This window comes from Thermobia domestica, chromosome 11 (assembly GCF_964235325.1).
Source record: "Thermobia domestica chromosome 11, izTheDome1.hap1.1, whole genome shotgun sequence".
Classification (NCBI taxonomy): domain Eukaryota; kingdom Metazoa; phylum Arthropoda; class Insecta; order Zygentoma; family Lepismatidae; genus Thermobia; species Thermobia domestica.
The window spans coordinates 268,319,068-268,342,810 of record NC_137464.1 but is presented as its reverse complement, the minus strand read 5'-3'; the positions used below and the strand labels follow the sequence as shown (position 1 = coordinate 268,342,810).

Here is a 23,743-nt window from a genome sequence, read left to right as displayed (position 1 = left end):
GATGTGAGTTACAGATACAGTGAAAATAGTGAAGATTGTTTCATTGGGAAAGACAGAAAAACCGAATGGAAGAAGGAATTGGTAGTATCGGCAAAGACAAAGTGAATAAAAAAGATGCCAGTGCTAAGGGTATCACTTAAGATTTTTTTTAAAATTTATAGTCATGATATAGTCATGATTGATGAAATTGTAAAATGTATTAACAAGTGTTTGGACAAATTAAGAGCAAGTTTCGACAGAGAACGCGACTGTAAAGGAACGTCAAGAACAGACTTTATTTGCTATTCTTTATTTGATTGCAACAAAGAAAGCAACACATGGTGATGGTCGGCTTGTGAGGGAACAGGAATTCCAATCAGAAGAGCAGCAATGAGTTACACGCGACGCGCTTTTAACTGCTGCTCAGGGCCATTCGAAACCCGACCTCAAAGAAGAGAGATTGACAAGCTAGCAGCAAATCGAAATGTTCTAACTAATTTTGTCAACCATTGCATGGGATTCTAGTGAGTTTACAACTACTGACGAGATGTTGCATCCATTCAGAGGGCGGTGTTCATTTATACAATATATGCCAAACAGAACCCGCAAAATATGGCATTAAGGTGTTCGTATTATGTTATGTTAAAACATTTTATTGTGCAAACTTGGAAGTTTACTCTAGTAAGCAGCCACCAGGACCGTATGAAGCATCAAATACGCCAACTGGAATTGTGAGACGGCTGGTTGTCCCCATTGAAAATTCAAACAAAAACTTAACCACAGATAATTGGTTGCTTCAAACTCTGGTTGATTATTTGCTTCAAAAGAAAATTACTTTCATTGGACAATTAAGAAGAACAAGAAGGGAGTATCAACGAAATATCTTCGTTCAAAAAGCAGACCTCAGGGAAGTTGTGTATTCGGACTCCGAAAGGATAAAGCCTTCGTTTCATACGTTCCTAAGATAAACAAAGCAGTCTGTCCGGTATGCATGATTATGGGACTGTAGATGAAACTACAGGGAATCCAAATATTATATTAGATTATAACACGATTAAGGGAGGCGTTGACCCATGTGATGTGTGCCGCTTATTCTGTGAGCCGTAAGACACGGCGATAGCGGAAAATGTAATAAATTTAGAAAACATGAGCCATGGCAACAATTGCAGAGTGCCAGTTGGAATTCTTAAAACATGCGGTGAAAATTGGGAGTTTTGCCAATTTGAAAGATCGAATAATGGACGTTTGGTGCTCATTAGCAGTCCTAAATTCACACTCGTTAATCATAGAGCAAAAACAACCATACCATTGGCTTTTTTGGAAAATTTGCTATTAAAATGAGGTGTCACATGTTATGGTTTCCATTTTTCAAACTTCACTTTACTTCAAAATGGCGGATTTCAAGATAGCTGCCGTCAAGGACATCCTTACTGTATCACTTCCCACTAGGCATAATATGTATTACCGAAGCTTTTCTCCATTTATTATCATTAATACGCGGGTTAGAAGCGGAGGTAAGGAACTTTCGCACGTAGTAAGTGAACAATTAAATGTCTGTAACTTCTCCCCAAATGAGTGTATCTCAAAACTAGCTTCACCATTGTCTTTCTGATTAAATTCTAGCCCGAAATTATGTATCATATTATCCTATTCCCATTTAAAACACTTGACCTTAATTCAAAATAGCGGATTTCAAGATGGCTGCCATCAAGGTCATACCTACCATACAGCTTCCCCCTAGGCCTTATATGTATCTACATGGTTGTTCTTTCATTAACGCTTCGTTTACAAAGGTTAGTAAGGAACTTCTGCTGTAATCTCTAATAACCACATCTCAACTCTTAAATAAAAAAAAAAAAAAAAATAGAAAACATGCACCATGGCAAAAATTTCTGTCATGACAAATAATACATATATGTCCTCTATCAGCTAGAAAAAAATCGTTGAAATCGGAGCCGGACAATTGGGTGATGTCCCTTGTAAGTACACCATCATATCAAGCAGACAGAAAATGTTTTACAGATACAATCTTATAGTTACAAACAATTATCTGTATTGCATATTCAGACTGAAGTGTCAGTTATTTTTAAAACTCGATTCTCTTTCGCAATAGATATAATGTTATTTATGCTCTAACAAATATATTGTTTGTATCTCAAAATGTCAATGTTGGAAAAAAGCAAACGCGCGAGTACTTATGTTAGTAACGCGCGAGTGACAAAAGTTTAAGAAGTTGAAATACACAAGAAATGGAGCTAGTTTACTTTTCATCATTAGTAGTTTTACGGTGTATGTAATTACATCTGATTGATTCGAACAGAGCTTATCGTCCCATTCACCATCGAGGCTGGGAATAGAGCCATGCATTAACAATTATGTATTTTAACCTGTTAACTAGGGAGTTTCCGAATCAGATAACTGCATCTGAATCAGTGGCGGATCTAGCCTGGGGCCGGGGGGGCCAGCCCCCAATTTTCTGAGTGACAAAAATAATTTGAACTATTATTTATATACTTTGAAAGTTTATAGTAAACTCATGGTATACCTATCATAGTCTGAGACCTGGTAGGCACGCCCAGTTTTTATCTTCTATAAAAATACAATTTGTTATATTCGAGTAAAAGAATATAAAAAGGTATTGAAAGAAATTTCACAATATCTACGTTCCTTCTTCTGTTGATTCAAATATAACAATTTTCCTTTTATTATTCCGTCAACTACTGTCTGTTCCAAATGACAAGTTAAAGGAGCAGTAGAAAACTTTCTGAAAAAAACATGTTTGATACTGGAGAAAAGCGATGACAGAAAATTATGATTAAAAAAAATACCCACACTATTACAGAACGGCACTATGTCTTCGAAAGCTTGAAATTCCCTGGAACCCGCCCCCCCCCCTCTTGGCTATGTGCGTGGTTGAACTCTTTGTAATATATGACCGTAAGTTAAACAAGTGAGGACAAAGTACAATGTTTCCATTATGACCCATGTAGACGGATGAAATATCTATTACTGAATGAAACATTGCGTTTATAATAATAATAATAATAATAATAATAATAATAATAATAATAATAATAATAATAATAATAATAATAACTCCATATATCTGGTACTGTCTCACGACTATAAGCTGTACCTTGAAAGTGTGTTGTTTTTTAAAATCTAAATACCCTTACCTCTACTTGGTCCAGGCCTATCATAATCGTCCATCGGACTGTCGTAGAAGTCCTCGACCACCTCTTCATATCTGTAAACGTTTATTATTTCAGATCTAGGCTGCCTACTCACTCGTCTCTCTGGCGTCCAATCGCGAGACGACGACGAATAGTCATCATAGTAATGTTCTCTTACGTAGCATGATTCTGGTGACGATGATGCAGAAAACCTTCTGCCCCTGTCGTATCTCTCGCATAAGCTGTCCTTTTCCCTGCTACTGTGAACACAATCCTCTGAGCTGCTTCCACGACGACGGTGTTTATGCTTCTTCTTCTTTTTCTTCTTCCTTTCTTTCTTTCGTTCTTCGCTGCTCGAACTACTGCTTCTGTGTTTTTGCTTCCTTATCACAATCATTTTGCTATGCCTCTTTCTCCTCCTTCTTCTGTTGGATCTGCATTTGTCTTTGTATGGTTCTATTTCCATACAGTTATTATTGTTGATATCAGCTTCACTTTGACGATCGACTTCCATATCCATGCAAACGTCATTACGTGGTGACATGCCTCCTTCAAATATGTCTTTACATGCATACAGTTTTAGGACATTTAAACTCGACGTTGCCTCATATTTCGAATCAACTATATCAGCATGCAGCTTTTGTCCATCTTCGACTATGCTGTCCTCAGGAAGTTCTACCCAAGTACCGAATCTTTTGTGGAAATACTTAAAAACAATAGATTCACCACTCTTAAATAATGGAGATAGTTCTTGGCATTTCTTCACTACTTCTAAAAATCTTTTTTTGATAAACTCCATCGTATCGTCTTTCCCAAAGTTGATAACCACATTTCGTCCAGCGAATGAAATAAGTGTCTCTTTGGATCTGTCCGGATCATAAAGCACCTCTCCCTCTTCAAAGTTGGAATCGTACTCCAGTTTATCTGGTAAGCTGTTCGCGAAATCACAAAAGATGTCACGAATACTACTTGCAATAGCTTCTCTACTGACAGTGCTGTCTGAACTAAAGCCATGTTCTGAATCGCGCTCATCTGCTGACATGTTCTATATCTACTAATTACATTCTTTCTTCAATATCAGTTCACCTGCATTATAAATATGAATATGCCATCAACAACTAAAACAGCTGAGTATCTAGCCACAGAACAAAATGCAAATTCTTCTTCTTTTCTTTTTATGCTATTTCTCTTTCTTTGCCCCATCACCTATTATTCCAAATCCTAACGAATTCGCTAACAGTAGTACATTACAAAATGAATCCCACCTGTAAGACATCTTATACATGATCATATTTTCTATCATTTATTCCATAAATGATCCCATCAAAGCAGGGGGTAAAAGTGCGGGGGAACGCGGGGAGATGCCGTCCCCCCACATCCAAAATATATGTACGGCGTCCCCCTAGTTTCTAATAAATTACAATGGGCAAATATAGGCAGGGGGACGGTATGAAGTCATGCGACTACCTAATGTCCCCCTTCCTTTTCAAACCTACTTTTACCCTTGCATCAAGTAAAAATTAAACCTGTTTGATACAGAATTTTTTGCAATTTTAGAGTTGTACACACTTGATGTAATGTTCTGTTTCCATTTAATAATACCCCAAAAGAAAAAAGTTAAAAGCACTATGTGCTATCCTAGTGAAGGAAAGATTATCTCAAAAGAGGAATATATAAATAATCAAAATATATACGGATCTAGAACAGGTTAAGTTTAAGCATACCACAGTTTGTAAAATTTACAGATAAAATTGAACACTGAGTATAGAAAGACGTTTATATCGAATAAATTTCCGCAGATAACTGACTTAAATAGTACGTAATATAGCTGTACTTTATGTTTACAAGTGTAGGGTTACTAGCGTGAAATTAATATAAATAATATACAATTTTAAAATAAGTGTATAGGGGAAGGGATTATACCGTACTAGGTACTTTTTTCACGGCGTAGTATTTCTGCAAAGTATACAAAACCTGTATTTTAGTGTTACTAGTGTGAAACCATTACAAAATCCTACATTTGTAATGCACACCACTGCCAAGAGCCACATTAGCATACTTATAAATGCATACAAGCATTAACCTACTACCAAAAATAATATTAATGTAATTTAATCTACATATCCTACTTTGTGATCTGTATCAATAAAGCTGTCCGTCAGATAAGGCATCTAGTAACATGAGGAACGTAGGCCTATGTTGTCGCTACCCTCGTTGACGCAGCTGCACCTTAAGTATGCACCCTGCACTAGCGCAGGCCTATAATCTTCCGTCTGCACTGATTCGGTTAGATAGAGTTCCTTCTATTAGTAGCTACTTAGCATATGTCTGCTTGTAATTTTTGCACTATAGTTTGTATAGCATATGTCGGCTTGTAATTTTTGCATTATAGTTTTTATAGCATATGTCTGAATAATGTATTTACACGCAAATCGTGAAAGAAGTAATTTTTCAAAAATTATTTCTCTCCATACTCTTGAACTTCACCTATGTCAAATGGAATGTTATTATGTCGGTTTGTAGATATTTTAGAATACAATAAGAAGAAAATTAGTGAAAGAATTATATTATTTCAAAAATTCTTCGAGTGGTACACCTAAGCTTGACCTGCGCGAAGGATCTCACTTCTGACATCCTTAATAATCTTTAAAAATGTAATACAAAGTGTACGCCTCTAAACATGTAATGGTCCATTAGGAAGCCATGATGAACTCAATTTGTATGTCAACGTAGTGTGTTAAATCATTAACCGTAAGTATAGAAGCATACGAAAGCTATAAAACATTAAAACCATAGCAAAGCGTTTTTGCTGTACCTTGGTCCACTCCCATACCCACTATCACTGAGGTGCCTGATTCCTACGGACGAATCCTAGCGCTATCGTGTGGGAAAATCAGCTTCGCACTACCCTTATGAGAGTCATATAGGGTCTACAACTTCATGGTCTTTGGTGACCACCTAGAACAAGTTTGTTGGTGTGTATTACACTGTCGTTCTCGCCTCACATGTCCTGATGCTGTATTTATACTCAAAATGGTTAAGCGCTCCTAAGGTGAATCTGCACCCAGGAATACAACTCTACCCATAAGAAATAATTCATTAGGTACTAGAAGTGCATTTCACTCTGAAATTAGTACAAATAAGATGTATTCATGAACTAGGGTAGCGTGAAATAATAAAATTCTTCTTTGACTTATAGCATCGACTTTCGTCACGTTTATCATCACTGACAGAATTATCCGTGTGCTATCGTATTAATATTCGTACTTCATGAAAAGTAGAAATGAAGTGAAATAACATTTTAGTTTAACGTCCTACAATTATGCCCTTTAGGATAAAATAGACGGATGATTAATGAAAATGAATTAAATGTCCGACCCGGAACTACGTCCTCCAGAGGCACATCCCCTAGAAACTAGACATGAAAAGTAGAATCGGTGTTTTAACGTAATGAAATTAATTTCAAAAGATATGTTGTAGAACGCAAAAAAAAAGCACAAGAATTAGGAGGAAAAGCTAACAAATGGATACGCACATTTAGAATCGAAGAGCAACAAGGCCATGTAGTCACTGACAATCAAAGAATTCTTAGAGTTTGCGAAAAGTACATAAAAGATCTATATGACATGAAGAACCGCCCCGAAGATATTGCGATCGAAGCAGAAGAAGAGGTAGATGAGGAAGAAAACGGACCTAGTATATTGAAAAGTGAAGTAGTACAAGCCATCAAGGATATTCGAAGGAAGAAGGCCACTGAAGATGATGACACAGGCAAGTCTGCTCAAGGGATTAGGAGACAATGCGATGAAAGTACTGGCTTCACTTATTAACAAGATCTACCTGAGTGTAGAATGGCCAAAGGATTTTCTTGATGTTACAATGGTAGCATTACAAAAGAAAAAGGAAGCAAAGAAGTGCAGCGATCACAGAACCTTATTTCCCACAGTGGAAAGATAATTGCGCGCATACTGAACAGACGGCTGGAAAACAAGATAAAAGAGATGTTGGACGAAGATGAATTCGGATTTCGGAAAAGAAAAGGCACCAGAGATGCCATTGGATTGATGAGAATTATATCAGAACGAGTTCTGGACGTAAAGGAAGAGTTGTGTTTGTGCTTCCTAGGCTGGCAAAAAGCTATCGACAGGGTTGAAAATTGAACGAAACTTTTACAAATACTTAAAGAAATTAAGGTCAACTGGAAAGACCAACGGCTCATTTCTAACCTGTACATGGGACAACGAGTCAAGTTGCGCTTGAATGAATTAGGAACCAATAGTGTGGAGATGGGGAGAGGAGTCAGACAAGGATGTAGTATGTCGCACCAATTTTTCAACATTTAAAGTGAATGTTTAATGAAGGAAGCATAAATGGGAATTGGAGATTTCAAGATAGGAGAAGATCATTAACAAGATCAGGTATGCAGATGATACGGTTATTATAGATAGAACGAAGAAAGATTACAGGAGATGATTGACAAAATAGCTGACACTGGGAAACTTCATGAAATGGAAATGAACATCGAAAAATCGAAGGTTATGAGAATATCCCGTGTGTCAGAGTAGAACAAAGAATACTTGAAGAGGGCGACTATTTCAAATATCTGGGAAGTATTTTGACGAAAGACGCGTACTGCACCAAAGAGATCAGATTGAGAATTGCCATAGCCAAAGAAGCATTCAACAAGAAATGGTCACTCTTAACTAGAAGCCTTAATATTGGACTAAGGAAGAAATTGGTCAAGTGCTATATTTGGAGCATTGGACTTTATGGTTCAGAGATTTGGACATTAAGGTAGTTAGAGAAGAAATATTTAGAGAGCTTCGAAATGTGGTGTTGGAGGAAGATGGAGAAGATAAAATGGACAGAAAGAGTAACAAACAAAGACGTTTTAAAACGGATAGCAGTGAAGAGGATACTTCTAGTCACCATCCTTCGAAGAAAAGCCAATTGGATTGGACATATCTTGCGAAAAAAATTGTCTTCTTCATACCGCCAAGAGGGAAAGAGAGGAATAGGAAGAAGATGATTTGAAAAATAGAAGAAAATATTGGGAAGAGAAAGCTGAAAATCGAGAAACATGGAAGAAACATTTCCAGGTCCAAACTGAAAATTAAGAAAAAAAGAACAAGAAAAGAAAACAGCCTCACTAGTCCCAGGACCTGCCAAAAAGCAGAATACTTAATAATAATAATAATAATAATAATAATAATAATAATAATAATAATAATAATAATAATAATAATAATAATAATAATAATAATTCCAGAATAAAATGATGCTAAAGTAGTACCAGGTAATGTCAAAATTTAATACAGGGGCCGCGGTGGCTCAGTGGTAGAGCGTTCACCTCTGGTGCTTGGGGTCCCGGGTTCGATCCCAGCCCCCACCAAGTGAACTTTGTGGTGGACAAACACCGTGTGCGTGGGTTTTCTCGGGGTTCTCCCGTTTCCTCCCACTTTCTTCATTCCACCATTTCATTCATTTCTCATCATCACCGTCTCCTTTAGCCTAACCGGCATAACCGTGGGACGTAAAACTCAAAGATTTCATTTCATTTCATTTCAAAATTTAATACAAGTTGATAAAGATAATTGTTGTGTTAAAATAATTCAGTTTTTATGGTTCAGGGCATTTTTCCCACACAAAAATGTATACATCCTGGAGAAGAAAATGTTGTGCATCCAAACTAAGAAAATTCATTCACAAGTGCAGTGAAACCTGTCTATGTTGGCCACCATCGGGTCCATTGAAAAGTGTCTAACTTAGAGAAAATAAGAGTGATTGGTGTATTTTTAGAATAGGATTTCTAGTATTACTTGATTGTAAAATTTTAATAAGCAATACCACGACAGCTACTTTTAAATAATGTATATAGAGTAATCATAACAATACACAGTACTAGAAAAATACTACAGTATATTTAATATGTGCACCTTTTTCTTCGTGAAAGCTAGTCTGATACACTGAATTATTCGGATGGAATAGCAGGAGCGTCATTTCAGACTTCGTTTGAGGGGGGCAAAAGCACGACAGACATAAGACTTTCCGGTTTTGTACTAGTATATTAGTAGACAATTGATTAAAGTATATGTATTCCTCAAACTCTTGGGGGGGCAATTGCCCCCTCCTGCCCTCCCTAAATGACGCCCCTGTGGAAAAGACAATCACACAACCATAAAATCGAAACATATGTACGCAGGTTATTGAAATTTGTATTGTAGCACACTGAGTTATTCAGATTGAAAACAAGAAAAGTAAAATTATAAATTTAATAATTTATATGCAGTTTATATGATTTTTTTCGGCAATGACAAATATTTTCTATAGATACCTTTCCAAAAGTAGCAAATCAGTTATTAATAACAAATCTATTCATGGTGGTTCGCTCTAGACGTATGTCTTTTATTCTTTTTTGGACATATGCACATTCTAATTTTGTAGTAACTACTTCTTGTTAATGAGCCACAAGTTTTTCCCTTAGAGCAAAAGATGTTTTATGAAAATCTTACGGGAATTCATATTTGAGAACCTCCGTTACCTTTCGACAAGCAGTCAGGTGCCAATAAATGACAATTGACTTGGTTAGCTTTAACCTTGAGAATTTTCCGGAATTACTAAAGTTCCCCACTGATGAAAGGAGCCGATATAGCTAATGGTTTTACCAAAACAGACAGGGTAAACAAATTCGTACGACCATTTCCTGAATTCCTGTACGTGCTTTCTCTTATTCGCATCTTCCTTCACCGCCCATTTGTCAGGATAGTGTTCTGGCCATTGACCTCTAAGAACAAATCGTGGGAATCTTTGCATCTCTGTCTCCAGTAACAAACACAGAACATCTGCCTCTCATATGGGAATACGGAAGAGTTAAGAAAAATAACAAAACGTATTCGCGTGGAAAAGATACGCAGGTAAATTTATCATTATCAACAGAGGATAAACAATGCGTCAATGCGGCCAACTTCCAAGATAGAGAGGTGCCCAACTTACAGAGTAATAAATAACGAATGTATTATAGAAAAATGCAGTTTCAAGACCAACCAAGGCAAGAGCAGGTGGCCAATTTACAGAGGTGGCCAAGGTGACAGGTTTTACAGTAATATGTGTTCCCATATTAGGAGAAATCAAAAACGACACATCCAATCTACTAGATATGTAATATATACTTTACATACAGTATATAACCAAATAACCTATTCTAACAGAAAAAAATATTAAATGGGACTTTTTAGCGCAATAAAAGTTAGATTTTGTAGAAACTTATGCAGGAAAATGTACCTTCAACCATGGCATTTCCTTCTGTCGATTGATGTATATCTCATCTTTGGACAATATTGATCATGCATAAATAAGAAATAAGGAAGTTATTTGAAGGAAATAACTTTATATTTACCTCTACCCGTTTCACCATCTTTTTCCTTCGCCAGAGCAGAAGAATTTACTCTTCGCACTGAATATGGATTGGAATTAAAGATATTTAAAAAGCTGTTAACAAAACCTGTTAGATAGTTAAAAATGTTTCATGTAAGACAAAGGCCCGTATGAAGAGGTGTTAGTAGTAGGCCCTGATTTCTATTTCGTTGAATCAGAAAAAAATGAATGGCCCGGGGTGAATGATCTTGAGGTACCTAAGACCACCCGCTCTAAATTTTGAAAGGGGGATACCTGAGCACCCCCTAAATTTCGGGACGGGGTTCATAGGACCATCCCCTAAATTTTGGAAATCATCAAACTTAAAAATTTGGTATGGTAGTATAGGACTGAGGCATGTACCTCTATAAGTTCTGGAGGTCCACCTCATTCCCTTTCATGGGTAAAAAGTTGCCAAAAATTCAAATTGTGGAAATTTCTGACCTAATATTTATTCCTTTTGATGAGGTTTTATTACCTTATATGGTTATATGGGTGTGTACAGGGCCCATTCTCTTTTATAGAACATGAATACATAGATGCTGCCCTCTTAAATTTTGGGAGGGTCTCATTGGCCCATCCCTTAATTTCGGTGATAGTCAAGTAACAATAATTGATAAATATTGTCTAGGACCCGAATATGAACCATTGTAAATTTGGCTAGTCCATCTCGTTCCTTTTCACGGGTCAAAATTGTCAAATATTAGTACGGCCATGTGTTTGCAACGATGTGATTATTGACTACTTTCATCCTCTGTGATGAGGATTTATTACTGTATTACATGGGTGAACATGGAGTCCATTCTCTTTCATAGGGCATGGCTACACTGTTGCACCTCTCTTAAAATTTGGGAGGTTTACTTACGACTTCCCATTAAGTTTAGGAATGGTCAAAAATAGTGATGGGCAGTGGGAATATTCCCAGTGGGAAGGAAAATAAAAAGAAGCGAATATTCCGGGTTTTTCCCCTGGCATATAAATTTCCGGGAAGGAATTTATTTCTGCTTCTTTACTTTATCTTCAAAATTATATGAACTACATGACTAATTACTTTACTCTTACTTCTAGGTTTTAAATAATTTAAAGGTTAAAAAATTACAATTTTGTGACTATACTTTATATGACTAATAATATATTTTTTTTAAAGTTCCATTTCCATTTGCACTAAAAAAATAGTAAAATACTAATTTACAAATGATGAAAAGGAACCAGTTTCTAAAGTAATGTAGAAATTATGTAAATATAGAGATAAAGTACCATTAGTACGAGTAGCACCCCGAACCACCGTTAGTAATAGACGTCGGCCTGTCTCCTGTCTCTGACTCGAATTTCTGAAGAGGTATTCGGATTTCTCTTACATGTGAATTATCGCATGAAATTTTGAGAAACAGGTAGGAAGAAAGGTCGTGTGTGGCAATGTTATGTGCAAAATTATAAAGATAAGTCAATATCTTGCAAATATTGTGAACATAAATATATATATGCGCAAATGATAAAATCGTGAGACATGTTTCTTCTGGAAGTTACCCAATCTAATTTGTTTATAACCTTTAAAAATTTAACATGTTTATGATATCAGTAGTAGAGTCAAGTTTAGAAAATCTACGTACATATAAATTTAAACTGTTTAGCGGTGTAAATGTATATGGAGTTCCTATACATTTTTCCACATATTTACTTGCATAGAACATATTGTAAGTACGTAAGTAGAATATACATTTATGCGTACTCTCTAAATATTAATAAAAGAACATAATACCGTTCAGAATACACATTTTAAAAAATCCTCTGGAGACAACAGTAGTAATATACTGTGATAAAAAAAAAAAACGAATTTAAGTTTGAAATCATAATATAGTAATAGAATGCAATTTTCTTTATGATTGTAGATAAATTCCCGGAAAATTCCCATTTTGGGGAATCTTCCCGGGAATATTCCTTGGAAATATTTCCGAATAATATCTTCCCGGGAATTTGCCCATCTCTAGTCTCCGGGGGTAACCGGGGAAAGGATACGTGTAAAAATAATCCAAAATGGCAGATATTAGTGTCAAATCCATTGTTTTCGTAGTTGCTGAGAAGAATGGTGATTTCGCACTTCACAATACAACCCCATTGGCTGGATATCAGGGGGTCTCAGAGGGCATTTACCGGGACATGTAAAAGTAGTAGAAAATGACCAACATTATTGTCTAATTCATATTTTTCGCAGTCGCTGAGATCAATGGTGACATTTCCATTAGCGATAACTTTCAAAATTCATCTTCCATTGTATGACAGCCGAGGGTCACCTGTGGGGGGCGCCAAGTTCTCGCAGATGTTTTGCGAAGACACTCCGGAGGCACGAGGGTGAAGGCGTGTTCCAAAGCTGCTCGTAATTCCTGCGTTGTGTGATATCGAGTGTTTCTTACCTGTTGCTTTATGAAACGCCAGAAATCATTGTCTGGTGATATCAGATCGGGACTTCTTGGAGGCCAGGCAAAGGGAGCTGGTGTTGATGCACAACGTCTTTCAATCCAGCGGCCAGGGAACGTCTGTTTTAGGTAGTAGCGCACGTGAATCGTGAAGTGGGCTTGTGCTCCATCCTGCTGTATCTCAACAGTGTTTTTGATACCATTTTCTTCCAGTTGAGGTGCCAACCACTCATTAAGCATCTCCAGGTAAGAATGTCCATTAACATTGTCTTCGATGGGAACACCAATTAGGGACACGCCCACTCCCGGACCACGCTCTATGTGGGTGAGTACAGGTGTCTATTTCATTTTATAAGATATAGTTGCATTAAAGTACACCTGTATATTTTCGGAGGGGTACCAGGGATCACCCCTTAAATTTTAAATGGTCAAAAAATAATAATTGGTAAGTGCTCTCTAGGACTTAAAGTTCGCTTGGGTGGTTCATGTCGTTTTGTTTCATTGGTAAAAATTGCAAAAAAAAAAAAAAAAAATTAAAATTTGGTGATTTTTAACTTCTTATTTTAATAAGACCTTATTATCTTATATGGTTATAGTTTTGAGTATAGGAGTCCATTCTTTTTTATGACGTGAGTATGTTGATGTTGTTCTCTAATGTTTTGGGGGAAGAGTATAAAAACAAATCCCTTAAATTTGAGAATCGCCAAAATATAACATTTGGTAAAGGTTTTCTACGACTCATTGTAAATTTATGTCATCCTGTTTATTCTTTAAGGATGCCAAATATTAGTATTGTCACGTGGTCATTATTGACCTCTCGTATGTTTTTTATGAGCATTTAACACATTATATGATGATATTGTTTAATACAGATATCCAGTCTCTTTTCATATGACGTGTTACGTTCTTAGGCGTGCATGGGATCTCTCTTAAGTTTTGGAATTGTCATAAAAGAAACATTTGGTAAAAGCACTCTAGGACGCATGTCTATTTGGGTGGTTCTACTTGTCTCTACAGGAAATTGAGTTTGTATGAGGCGCGAAGTTTGAATATTGTACGTAACGTTCAATAAGATAAATTATAACATAATCATATGGATTGTCTTTCAGTGAACTTGAGTACTACTAAGAGAAGTACACTTCACTCATCATTAAATTTTGGAATTTTTAAATGATTCTCTAGGACTCTGGTAAATTTGGATGATCTAAATTGCCTTTTCTTGCAAAAATTCAAATTTGAGTATAATGACCTAATATATCATCATATCACTTTTAAACTTAGTCACAACTCATAGACTAAGTTCATTCGTGGAAAGCTATTTTTACTGAAATCTGATTGGTTGATTTTTACTTTTATCTTTAAATTTAGCACTTGAAACCTGATAGGAATTTTTGTAGCATATTAATATGTTTGACACTTTGAATCTTAGAATTGTAGTTATGACTCATAGGCTAAAATTATTGGTGCGAAAAAAACATTAACACAATTCACCTAGATAATTGTCTTATCTATACATTCAGTACCATTTCCACCAGGCCCGTATTTAGGTAAGTGCTATTCTGTGCTCGAGCACAGGGTGGCAGAATTCAGGGGGCGGAATTTTTTTAAAGATTCACAATAAAACAACATTTAAACCCGCAGAGTCCCGCACAGCGCGAGAAATATGTTAATGTGTTAAATTCGCTCTAATAACAGTAGTTACTAATTAGCTATCTTATCTGTTTACTTTTAAAAAGTCATCCTCTCCCACCCCCACCCCAAGAGGTGAGGATGAACTTGAACATCATGAAAACTGATACCGTTACACTCAGCGAACTGGAAAACTATGAATTCAACACTAATATCTGTCGTTTTCGATTACTTTTAAAATATCGCCCCCTCTCTGGGGAATGGAGTGTGATCTTTAAGTTGAATTGGATTAAAACTGTCCCTATTCATCTCAGCCACCCCCCAAAAACTGTGAATTCAACTCTAATATTCGTCGCTTTCGGGGAGGGGAAAATTTTGTGCGGGTGCAAATTATTTAGAGCACAGGGGGAATAATATATAAATACGGGCCTGGTTTCTACGTGCGTAATACTTGTGCAGCAAAACATATTCCCCTAGTGGCAGAAAGTGGAACTAATATTTTTCTAGAATAACTTTTTTCCGCATGGTCCCATTACTATATTTACGAAATTTTAATGTAATACGTTGATTACAGCCCGCACTATATAATAAATATGGTAAATCTTTATATTTTCATATTTTACCTTATTGCGTGCGCCTCTATAGAAACTCGAATTAGCAGGAAGTCCTTTTTAACATTGTACCTAGATACAATGCAGTGGCGCAGCCAGAGGGGCTCACCCGGCTTGAGCCCCCCATTAGTATAGTGACATTGAAAGTGGATTCTGGTTACATGCAGTATATTCCATTTGTGATCCCAATGTTAGGACTTTATTTTTTAGTTCCTGGAGTCAGCATACGTAGCTTGTAGTTTTACATCAGATGTAATTATTTGTGTGTGCGTGCAGAGTTTCTTGACCCACGACCCATCACCCATCGTGACCCACGACCCACTGACCCACCACCCACCATGACCCACTCTGACCAACGACCCGCCATGACCCACCACCTACCGTGACCCACCAGCCACTGTAACCCACTCTGACCCACCATGCAAGAGCTCCACTGACCCATCCCCCATCATGACCCACGACCCACTGACCCACCGCCCACCATGACCCACTCTGACCCACGACCCGCCATGACCCACCACCTACCGTGACCCACCATGACCCACCAGCCACTGTAACCCACTCTGACCCACCGTGACCCACCACCCACTGTGACCCACCATGACCCACCACCCACTGTGACCCACTCTGACACACCACACACCATAAACCCTCTCATCCACTGTGCCCTACTCTGACTCACCATCTTCTTCCCCACACTTCGCGGTCGCTTCACTTTCGTGGGTGGATTTTCATCTGGAAAGATCCAAACTGTAGACTGGCGTTTATTTTCAGGGTCAAATTGATAGTCTCATCACCAGTAGCAATGTCACACACGCGTCGAGAATTGCCTCCATCAAATCTTGCAAACATTTCTTCACACCATTCCACACGCATGCGCTTCTGCTGTTCAGTCAAGGTGTGAGGCATCCAACGAGATGAAACTTTCCTGAGCCGAAGATGATCATGAAGAATTTTTGTTACTGCTGACGATCCAATGTTCACTGTAGATTCAATGTCCTAGAAAGTTGTTCGAGGATTTTCTCGAATCATTTGTTCTACAGCGGCGATGTTTTCATCTGACACAGCTGTTGCCGGACGTCCAGCTCTCTCTTCATCTTTAAGAAATGTCCGGCCTCTTCTGAATTCACCAAACCACCGAAAAAATGTAGAACGGGAAGGAGCAAGGTCCCCAAATGCCCCCTGCAAACGGTCAAGGCTTTGTGTCTCGTTCAAACACTTTTGAAATCGTAAAGGATCATTCCCCGAAAATGTTCCCTTTCGAGCTCCACTGACCCACGACCCACTGACCCATCACCCATCGTGACCCACGACCCACTGACCCACCACCCACCATTACCCACTCTGACCCACGACCCGCCATGACCCACCACCTACCGTGACCCATCATGACCCACCAGCCACTGTAACCCACTCTGACCCACCACCCACCTGACACATGATGCACAGCTTCTTTTCTACTGACTAAAGAGTTTACACTCGTAATAAAACAAGACTGAAATTGTCACTAATCGGAGTTTGAATCTCTACGGTAAATCGCTCAAGTACCACTCTGTTACAATAACGGTGGATCTTACCTTTACGATATAAAATTGTAAAGTGTTTGTCAGTGAAGAAATTGAAACGCTTCAAGGTGGAGGGAAATTAGTGTATGCCTAAAATATAATTGTACTAAGAGAGTATTCTTGCAAGTATTAATTTCTGAACGCATTCCACAAGAAACTTCTACTCGCAGGAAAATATCCCTGTACAATATGGAAAAAGTTATGATTTTTCAATTCAGTATTTTTCTCACAAAATACTTGAAAAACAGATTTTCATAGCGTATAAATGTGCTCGGATACCCTTTGTGAGAGCATCTCCATAGAGTATGCTCACAATTGTAATTTGTGTAATCACTAAAACACCACGTTAAATTAAATTACATATATGCATAATTACAATTATTATGAATATTTATTTAATAGTTTACCTTCTAGTTTATAAAAAGCAAAGAAGAGTCTTATAGAAATTAGGTACAATGTTGAATAACACAAATAAGCCATTAGTAATACAAGTATATATTTTCCATAACTCGTAATTTGCCAACTTAAAACAAATCTGAAATCGGGCTTCTTTCCTGTTGGCCTCCAAAACTTTTTCGTGGTATATCATCCGCAGTGGAATGATGTCCATCCTTCAGCCAAGAAATAACTAGCTCGTCTATTTTGAGCTTGTCTAGTGGTAGTCCATTAACATTGATGAACAAGTTAGACAATGTTTGAGCACTTAGTCTATTTCTAATATCAGTCATCTGTAAATTCATCTGGGGAAATCGCCGTTCGTATTCTGTCGTGGAAATTGATAACACTGTTCAACAAATTTAGATCGAAAGTATGTAAATTCTTTGAAATTGCGATTTTTACATTCATTTAAGCATAATATGAAAGGAAATGATAATAGAAGAATTTTCTTGGCTCAGGTTGTGAAAGAAAAAACGCCCTTGTATAACAGTAGCTTTATATATACAAATGTATTAATATTTATAGAATATTTAAGCAAAATCCTTGTAAAAACCTACATTTCACTTTTTTTTATCTATTTCACTGTGATGTGATAAGCTGGGGAGTTAAGAAGTACCCTAACCTATAGCTTTCTATATCCTTGTACTTCCTTTTTCAAAATTGCGCAAATACCAGTTTCACAGCGATACAGAAAATAAAGTAACCGTGGTCAAGTTAAACATTAACAAATCCGTAATAAAAATCAGTATTAACATCAAAACTTGAAAACTATGTACAAATACCTTTTTGTGCAAGAACTACACTGCAATGTAGACAAAAGTTTCAAGTGATTCCTTGTACAGGATTATGTTTATTTTATTTTTAGCGTCTTCGCTTGGCTTGACTTTTGTAGGTTACATCTGGAGCATCCCTTGCAATAGTCCAACAGTAGTCGGCCAATATGTTAGAACTCCACTTTCCCTCATATCTCTTCTCCATGGCTGCAATATCTTGATGGAAATGCTCACCATGTTCGTCACTTACTGCTCCACAATCTTCGGGAAAGAAGTCTAGATGTGAATGAAGAAAGTGGAGTTTCACAGACATATTGAAACCAAGATTTTCGTAGCACAATAACAACTTTGCTACCAGTTGTTTGTAATTTGTTGCTCGGTGTCTTCCCAAGAACTGTGAACAAACACTCGTCAAGCTTTCCCACGCAGCTTTCTCCTTACCTTCGAGAATTTCGTCGAACTTGTGATCTTTGAATAGTTGCCTAATTTGTGGTCCTATGAAAACATCCTCTTTAACTTTGGCATCACTTAATCGAGGGAATTGTCCTCTTAGGTACTTACAGGCCTCATCCTCTTGGTTCATGCTCTTAACAAAACTTTTCATAAGACCTAATTTAATATGTAGAGGGGGAAGCAAAATTCGGTTACGATCTACCAGTGGTTCATGCTGCACATTTTTCACTCCCGGCTGAAGAGTTTCTCTGGTACTCCAATCACTTTTGCGGGAATGAGATCCACGATCTCTACTGTCCCATTCACATATAAAGCAACAATACTTTGTGTACCCTAACTGCAAACCTAGCAACAGTGCTATTACTTTAAGGTCACCACAAATGAGCCACTGAAAATCGTAATATTTAATGGCTTGAAGTAAACGTTTCAAGTTTTCATAAGATTCCTTCATATGAACTGCGTAACCTACAGGAATTGAAGGAAGTTCATTTCCAATATGTAAAAGCACTGCCTTTAAACTCACCTTGGACGAATCTATAAAGAGCCTCCACTCCGTAGGTTCGTAATTAATTTTAAGTGTCCTCATGTGACCATTTACATCTGTACATGCCACAAGTGTGTCTTCCATAGTAAAAAATGAAGTGAACATCTTCTCCCTATTCCGATACACTGAAATATTTACTTTTTCCTGCAATAAATTCCATTGCTTTAAGCGTGACGCTAAAATTTCAGCTTTGCTTTTCGAGAGGTCCAAGTCTTTGATTAGATCACTTAGTTCCTCTTGAATAATTCTATGTGGTTCACATGGAGGTTCTTCTACAACAAACGTAGGGTCCTTCGAAGTACTTGATTCAGGAGCTTCAACTTCTTGATCATCATCAGAAAAAAGATCGTATTCTTTAGGTGGGTCAGGAACAGGTAGTCCTTCTCCATGTGGAACAGAGCGCATTGCAGAAGGAATGTTAGGATAGATCAAGGTCCGCTTCTTCTTCGTGGAAATTCCCTACAGAAATAAGTCTCTGATGTGGTCGCTTGGCTCCCTCCAAATCATGGGCACTGCAAAAGGCATTGAGCGCCCCTTCCCATTAATCCAATTTCTTAGCTTGCTGGCACAAGTGTTACACATAATGTGGGGTGCCCAAGATTTATCTTGGTCTCCAATTTTACAACCAAAGTAGTATTGATAGGCTTTTCTTATTAGTGGTGTTATAGTCTGCTTTTGTGAGGAAAATGTCACTTCCCCACACACGTAGCAGAAGCTATCCGCACTGTTTACACAATTTCGCGGCATTTTTGTTTATTGAAATTCTCAAAATGTCACTTGAAATAGTTCCGACAACTATTTAAAAATATACATTCGAAATACCAGTATTTTTGCGTACTTGTAGTTGTATTTTTATGTCCTGCACTACACAAACGTCACACCCAAAACGCTGATAACTGCACTAAACCTGTCTTTTCTAACAATAGCAGAACACTACTGAGATAAGGAACACAATGAACCTAAACGTTCATATAGTTTCTCCAGTGTTACCGGATCAGTGTAACATTTTACCCGAAACGAAGCGAATATATTTATTTTTAAAGCGTTATTATTAGACATGCCTGTAAAACGAAAAGTAGAGCTAATATTCGAAAATAACTTTCAAATTCGTGATCAACACCACAAAATCAATAAGAATTAGCTGATTTTGTTCAATTTACATTTTCGTTGTTGAACAGTGTAATACCACTACCCGACGTAGAAATTTCTGCAACTCCTCATCGACAATCTGCTTGTTAGACTTAAGTCTGATAACGATTTCTTTCGGTCAGTTTTGAAATACTCAGCAAGAAGTATCACCTCTTTATCACCATACATCTTCTCCATATCGACCATGTCAGTTGGCAATGTCGACTCATGGAGAACAAAAACTTCATCTACCACACCTTCGATAGGGAATCTTGCGCATAAATTATCAATTAAAGCCTGATAAACTGATAATTTCTTATTTGTTTATAAATTTAATTTTTATAATTACACATGAAAGTTTGATGTCATTACCATGTTCCCTCCCTCCCCCTAGAAAGCAAAAGGGAACGAGGTTCTGGGGAAGTGTTCAGAGGTGCCTGGGAATTTCCCCCCTTCTTCCCCTTCAATTACCACATTTGTCTGTCATGGGTCAAATTACGATGAATTTCAATTAAATTATCATGGTATAATTATTTCCTTGTTGAATTATCGATACTTTTCAGTGTAAAAAAGGATGACATTTGAAAGTTCCAAATCAAGGTAAGTAGACCAACGTAAAGGGGAAAAAATGTGTAAAAATTTCCATCTAGTTATGCGTAGAATCCAAACTTAAAATTTCCGTGTAATTAAGCTTACAGTACAAATTTTATGTCTATTTTTCTCACAGCTTTATGGGTTGATTGCCCTGTGCTGTAAGCACTCTACATAATAAACATAGCGCTTCTTCAATTATTATAGCAGAAAGCAATGGATATATGAAGCGAAGCACTGTATTTTTTGTTTCTGCATTTTTCTTAACTAATATCGATCGTTTTCGATCATTTTTACAAACCAACTCACTACTAATTTTCCATATGTAGAAAGTGCTCCCCCCCCACATAAAGGAGAATTTAAAAAATGCTAGGACCCATTCTGTTTATTTTCAATAAAGAGTTAATATACTGAATTTCTACTCTGAAAGTTTAACGGCTTGCAAGATACTCATTTTTGTTTCGCAAAAGTTCGTATCCTCACTACCTCCTTAGGATATGTATTATAATGAAAGCAATATAACATCCAAGTTTGGATTAAGTCCTAACTATATACCAAAAATCATTTCATTTGACTTTGCAATTTGGCCGTGATGATCAGGCACACATAGTTACATTCAAATTTTTATATAATAATTTATATATTACAGTGATTCAAAAATGCTTTTTTTTTTAGTAGTTAGCTCCTCTAAAAACTCACAGGCCTCGAAGGCTAAGTAATAGTATAAGTCCTATTGCTATTTTTACAATTACAAATATCAATACCCAAAAGTGCCTGAAGTTCTTTTTTTTTACTTAGATATACTCACCTCAGGTAAGTAGACAAAAACAAATGGAAATGAAAGTCTTGAAAGTGAAACGCAGACAAATTCACCAGTCTTTAGAAGATACTGTCTACAATGTAGTGAGCAGAGTCGGTAAGTCAGACTGAGTCGGTGGGTCGCAGTGGATCATGGTGGGTGGTGGGTCACATGTTATTGACCCACGACCCACTGACCCACTCAGAAAACTTGACCCACTGACCCATTCCATCTCTGGTATGTAGTACTTTATTCCTCCGTAACTACCGGCCAAATTTAAACCAAACTTGGTGGGCAAGTACCCAATGATCTAAGGAATAAGATCAGTATATGTGATGGCTCGGCTCGACTTGCCTTTTATGTTGTATTTTATTTCTGTGTGGGCAGGTAGCTCATCGTCTAAAGAAATAGATCCTCTATTTAATGGTTGACTTGGCCAAGGACAGGCTCGGCTTAGCTCTGTTTGTATGTGGTACCTTATTTCTCAGTAACTACTGGCCGGATTTGGACGAGATTTGCTGGATAAATAGCCCATCGTCTGAGAATAAAGATAGCTATATTTGGTGGAAAATTTTAGCCAGACACAGGCTCGACTCGGCAACAGAGGCTGTGTTGTACCTCTGCAGGATGTGAGCATCCGAGTTCGGTTCACTGTTTTCCTTGTAATTATTTATCACAAAGAAAAATAAGGATTAGTTATGTTTAAAAAATCCTAGAAGCTCTAGATTTAACGCTACATTAGATTTCAACAAATTATCTATTGCCTCCATCTTTTCGATCTATGGGTTATACCGAAACGAAGCTTAATACAAATTCCCTCTATATGTCAGCAAATTTCATCACTTTCTCAAAAATGCGTAATTAAAGAAAACTGAAATGGAAGTTACTCTAGTCAGCCACCTGATGCCGATGATAGCGGTGAGACTTGAATTACCGCCCAGGCTGATTAAGTTGGAGCCTATAGTCACATATTTGACTCCCTCTCCCTCACCTTCTATATTACAAAATAAATTGATCCATTGTACTAGAAATACGCTGTGCGGGCGTTTTTGTATTACATATTATAATACATTGTTCTTTTAGCAGGGGTCACGGTCGTTCAGTGGTAGAGCGCCACCTCTGTTGCATGAGATCCCTTCAAATAAGTTTGTGATGGGCAACATCATGCTCGGATTTTTTCGGATAAACCCGTTCTCTCCCATTCGTTCATTCCACCAATTATTCCATCATCATGTACTTGCTTTAATCATAGTCTTCGTTAGTCTAAAAGAACATAATCGTAGGACATTAAACTCAAAGATTTTATTTCATTTTGTTACCCTTTAGCGTGATCCGACCTATAAATGTGCATTCAACATTGAGATTTTCTGTACTCGCGACTAAATGCAGACTCCATTCTGACAACAGTTTGGTCATTGCACTTTACAACATAGGAACTATATTTTCTTTGAGGGAAATGGGGCTGAAGTATAGAATCAGATGTGAGAATGTGTTAATTTGGCCCTGTTGATGCTAAGCTTTTCTCTTTAAATACCAAATTTCTCACCTTTCAGGCTAATATATGTAATGAGTTCTATATAATACTTCGCTATATATATCATAATCTGAAGTCTGAATCTAATAGCCAGATCATAGAGTTTTGTTGCAAGATCTCGTTGTGCTGCTCTACCTTTCAGGTACTTGCACAAATATTTTAATGATTCACTTTGTTAATTTTGTTTTATAAGTTTAAAGTTATTTATCAAGATGCAATCGTGTTATGAATCTGTACGTAAAATTCTAAAGCAGACTCCAGTGAACGTAATCATTTCATCTCCTAAATTAACATTTCTTTGAAACAGCAGTCAAAAAATGCAAAGAAAATAAACAAATATACATCGATAAATTTGAATGTTTGTTAGTGTTAAAAATCTAGCTAACGATTTATCTGATTCAGTATAAAATAACTGATACGTTCAGGAGAGTACGAGGTTTCATCTAAATAATTAAAGGTAATTTGATACTGATTATTTACACCTTGATACTATGTTGTTAAATAAAGAGAATATGATGCAAGAGTAACAAGCTACACTTCGGAGATTTGCTTCCCCGTCTCTTGTTACCATCATCAGATGTTCGATATATTATAGAAAATGTACTCAAGAAAATTTTTAGTAAATTTGGTTGCTCACAAATGAAGGGGGGATATTACATAAGCCAATATAAGAGTGCTGAACGTGGCAAGTGTTTAGAA

The 23,743-nt window shown here is 37.1% G+C and overlaps 2 protein-coding genes across 3 annotated transcripts in view; one reads left to right on the top strand and one right to left on the bottom strand.

Annotated features, from left to right (window-relative positions):
• LOC145665076 (uncharacterized) overlaps positions 1 to 4,283 on the bottom strand; it is a 41,651-nt gene extending 37,368 nt beyond the window's left edge. For both annotated transcript variants that reach the window (XM_081732343.1, XM_081732342.1), the window contains exon 1: positions 3,156 to 4,283. In XM_081732343.1, coding sequence (XP_081588469.1) covers positions 3,156 to 4,194 — 1,039 coding nt within the window. In that variant the 5' untranslated portion in view covers positions 4,195 to 4,283. The remainder of the gene's footprint in view (positions 1 to 3,155) is intronic.
• The window catches only part of LOC145665078 (uncharacterized), a 186,071-nt gene that overhangs the window by 130,932 nt on the left and 31,396 nt on the right, over positions 1 to 23,743 (top strand). The gene's annotated exons all lie outside the window — the stretch shown is intronic.